The 4,307-nt window shown below is 37.2% G+C and overlaps 1 protein-coding gene across 7 annotated transcripts in view; it reads left to right on the top strand.

The window, feature by feature from the left end:
- The window catches only part of NUMB (numb homolog (Drosophila)), a 186,539-nt gene that overhangs the window by 114,163 nt on the left and 68,069 nt on the right, over positions 1-4,307 (top strand). For all 7 annotated transcript variants that reach the window (XM_008583919.1, XM_008583943.1, XM_008583959.1 and 4 more), the window contains exon 2: positions 2,156-2,297. In XM_008583919.1, coding sequence (XP_008582141.1) covers positions 2,172-2,297 — 126 coding nt within the window. In that variant the 5' untranslated portion in view covers positions 2,156-2,171. The remainder of the gene's footprint in view (positions 1-2,155; positions 2,298-4,307) is intronic.

The raw sequence follows: 4,307 nt of genomic DNA, 5'->3' as shown, positions 1-4,307 counted from the left end.
GGTCCCGCTCACTGGCTGAGCGAGGTGCAGGAGCAACACCAAGGGTTGCGATCCCGTTGCCGGTCCCGGTCCAGTATGGGCGCGACACTGAGGGTTGCGATCCGTTGCCGGACACGAAAAAAGACAAAAAGGGAAAAAAAAAAAAAAAAAAAAGATGTGTGGTAAGATTGGCTTGTGTGTGTAAATTAGCTAATTTGTAGATTAGCTAGTAGTTCTGCTGTGGCATTATGCATTTTAAAATGATTTTCCTCAGAATGTAAACTTGGATTGTCAAGTCTTTCATTGGTGTCATTTGGGAATTAATGTTCAACCTATTGCTATTTAACACTCCTGACAGAGGGGACAGTTCCTTTTTGTAGCTTTGTCACCTCATTTTCTCAAGTTAAGATCACTTTTAGGCTGGTTGAGGTGCTTAACTTGATAAAGAAAAGAATAAGCCATGTTACTTAACAGAAAACTGGAAGTAATTAGTTTCAGATTTTGAGATTTTGCTCTGTAAGGTGGCGTTTATTTTATTGTTTGTTTATTGCTTCTTGAATGTTCTGTTATTTCTTATCAGTTAGGTCTTTCTCTGCAATTCTGTGATTTTTACTGCACATTTGATAGCATTCAAGAGGTGCCTGTTCTGGTAACAAAACAAAGAACTGACTATAGTTTAAAACTTTTTAATTTACAGAGTTACTGATGGAACTTGAACCTTTGTCATTGTTTTGTTAGATTACTCTAATGATTATAGATATGAAAGTACATTCTGATTTTATACTGCTTGAAAGAAATTTCTTCTTTAGATTAATTTAGTCCTAGTAGAACCTTTTCTTCTTTAATTATGATTAAAGAAAGCTTTATTTTATTTCTCTTTGTGAAATGTATAAAAAGGTGATTGTAGACCCTGCTTTGCTTAGTGTCTTCTTATAGAAAGCCAAAATTTCAGAGTTTCAGAATGATTTTTTTATAAGTATGAAAGTTTTCAGAATGTTTTCAGAAATGGTTAGCAGTCTGTAACTTGGCCTACACGTATAAATTTCCATTTTCAGCTATTAGGATGAATTTGAGAGGATATCAGTAGGGAGAATTTCTCATTGGTTTATTGCAATTAAAGTTCTTAAAAAGTTCTTAGAATAACATTTTTTCAAATCCTACTAGAAGCTATTGTAGTTTTTGCAAGGATTAGTATTGTAGTTGTTTTTCAAAAAGTAAAATGATTTGTTTGTTTGAACTTAATGTTATTTTAAGAGGAAGTGTACTAATTGCTCACTTTCCCTTGAGCCAAAACCTTTAATTTGTGACATTAGTGGGGGTTTTTTGTTTTGTTTTGGTTTTGTTTTGTTTTGTTTAATGAAAATGTAATTTTATTAATATTTTTTACATTCTAGGATGTTGTTGCGGAGCAGTTGGGAGGGAGGGGGAGAGAGGAAAGGGGAATTAAATGGGATGGAAGAAGGAAGAAGGAGGAGGAATGGGATTGAGGCCTGTGGCACCCCCCTCATTCCCACAGGGGAGTCCAAGGGGCTTCCAGCGGTGGCTTGGTCATTGCGGGGCTAGATGCAGATGTCTGGGATGGGTGGTAAAAGCCTTTGTCCCCCTCCATCCCAGCTCAGGAATGTGGGGCCCTTCTTGCTGCAGGTTGGTGGTCATCACTGGGCTAGCTGGAGGTGTCAGTGGGGCGTGGCCAAAGCCCGAGGCCTCCCACCACCCTGGCTCAGGAGGCCTGGGGCTCTTCCTGCGGTAGCTTGGTGGTTGCTCCTGGGCTGGCTGCAGGTGTGTGTGTGGGGGAGCATGTCCAAGGCCCAAGGCCCAAGGCCCTCCACTGCTCTGGGTTGGGAGAGCTCGGGGTGCTTCTTGCAGCAGCTCGTTGGTCTTTTTTTTTTTTCCCCAATGGTGAACTCCTGCTTTTCAAAAACATTCCTTGATGAGTTGCAGTTGCACCAGGAGGGATGTGACTTGGTCTTTGCTCCCAGACAGAGACAATGCACCCAGCATAGCATGTACATAGGTTCTCAGTTGAAGGGGTGGCCGTCCTGAATGGAAGGACTCTATGCCAGGTTCAACCCATCTCTTGCACTGCCGACACTAATTTTTTATTAGTATGGTGATCCAAAGTTTAAATATGTGAGAGGGTAATAACTTTTTCATATTTCTTTTACTCTGTCTGCAGGTAGTAAAAATTAAAAATGAACAAACTACGGCAAAGTTTTAGGAGAAAGAAAGATGTTTATGTTCCAGAGGCCAGTCGTCCACATCAGTGGCAGACAGATGAAGAAGGGGTTCGTACTGGAAAATGTAGCTTCCCAGTTAAGGTAAGAGCTGATGTTACTATATGTCTTTATGTGCGAAAGAACTGACAGTCTATTGTATATGAAATCCTATAATTAGGACAATTAAAAGAGAACTGTCCAAAACCTAGTCCCTTCATATTATGCTCTAGTGATAGAATTAAATGAGAAGGAAAATAGACTATAATTAGCAATTTCTCTTTTTATATTTAAATAAGAATTTCTGATATATAAGTGGGAATCAGTGCAAATAAGATCACTTCTAATAAGAACACTAATCCTGAAATATCTAAAGGTCCTGAATTATCAGGAATCAAATTATTTTTAGTGGGATAGGCTTACTAAGTGGTAGGGAAGAGGGACTGGAAGTTTACTTTCTTAAGTACAGGTCCATCGTGTTCTAGAAAATCTGAAGTCAGAAGAGTTAAATCAAAGGGAATTTTCTCTTTAGTCTTATAACTTTTAATCATATAGCGGTCATTTAAACTAATGCCTACATTTGTCAGATCAATAAAAGGAAACTCAAAGAGATTAAGAACATAGTGAAGATCTAGAGATGGGGGTGCTGTACAGGTGCTTTTTCTTACTACTGCCTGAGACTGGAGAAGCGTCGTATTTAAGGACATGGAAGAAATGTAGATAATATATTGTTTGGTGAAAAGAAGCAATATATAATTATATAAGTACAATGTTAGATGTATTAAGTATGGGAGCAAAAAATAGAAGGAACTAGACCAGAATGTAAATATCTTGAAGGAAAATTTTTAGTTGGATATAAATGTTAAAATTTTTTCTTTGTTTTTTGTATATATTTTTCTCCCCCCACCACCATGTGAAATTTTCTGTATATTCTTGTAAAGCCAGTGAGCGGGAACCGGTCTGTATGTGGGATCCGAACCCTCGGTGGGAGCGCCGCCAACGCTTCCCAAACGGCGCACTAGTGCAGTGCGCCACTGGGCCGGCCCTTGAAGGAAAATTTTTAGTTGGATATAAATGTTAAAATTTTTTCTTTGTTTTTTGTATATATTTTTCTCCCCCCACCACCATGTGAAATTTTCTGTATATTCTTGTAAATGAAAATATTCTTGATTTTCTCCCTTTTTTTTACTGTCTTAAGTACCATTGATTGGAAAATGGGCTAAAGCTTCAGAAAGGAAAAAAGTCTTCTATATGACAAGAAACGTGATTTGTAGAATATACAGGTTAAATAAATACAAGGCTTTTTAAATACACTAATTTTTCCACAGTTTATATGTAACTAAGCATTTTCCTGATCACTGGCTTTGTTTACTTAACTCATCTGCTGAAACTTTTTATAGGAATAATAAACTTGAATATTTCAATTTTAAATATATAATGACATTAAAATATGAAAAAATCCACCTCTCTTACATAAAAACTAACATTCTTCTCTACTACCTCTCCCCACTCCCAAATAATTGGTCCACTTTGATTATACAGGTTGAGTATTAATATGTAGAAATGAGCACTCTTACACACCGTTGGTGGCTTGGAGTATAAATTGCAATCTCTTAGGGGGGCAATTTGGAAATATCAGTTAAAATTTTAAATACACTTTTCACTTGAACAAGAATTTTACATTTAAGAATTGCATTAATGTACCTTTATAGGTATCTGGCATGAGTGGTCCTCCTAGCATTATTTATAATATCAAAAATCTGGAAACACCTAAATGCCCATTTTTCTGGAATTGGTTAAAGAAATATGACATCTATTATGTAGAATTCTTTGCACCTATTTTAAAAAGAATAAGGTAGATCTATATTCATGTATTTGGTAAGTATTTTTGTACACCTACTATGTGCTAGGATGATAAGCAAAAAAGTTCTTGCTTTTGTGGAGTTTACAGTCTCTTTGTTTGGGAGACAGAATTAAATTAGATATTTGTATTAATAATATATGATTACAAACTGTGATAAGTGCTTTTAAAAAAGCAAATCTGGGGGCCGGCCCGGTGGCGCACTGCTATAGTGCGCCGCTTGGGAAGTGTGGTGGTGCTCCCGCCGAGGGTTC

This window comes from Galeopterus variegatus, unplaced genomic scaffold, assembly GCF_000696425.1.
Source record: "Galeopterus variegatus unplaced genomic scaffold, G_variegatus-3.0.2 Scaffold101, whole genome shotgun sequence".
Lineage (NCBI taxonomy): Eukaryota > Metazoa > Chordata > Mammalia > Dermoptera > Cynocephalidae > Galeopterus > Galeopterus variegatus.
This window is presented reverse-complemented; position numbering and strand designations above follow the sequence as displayed.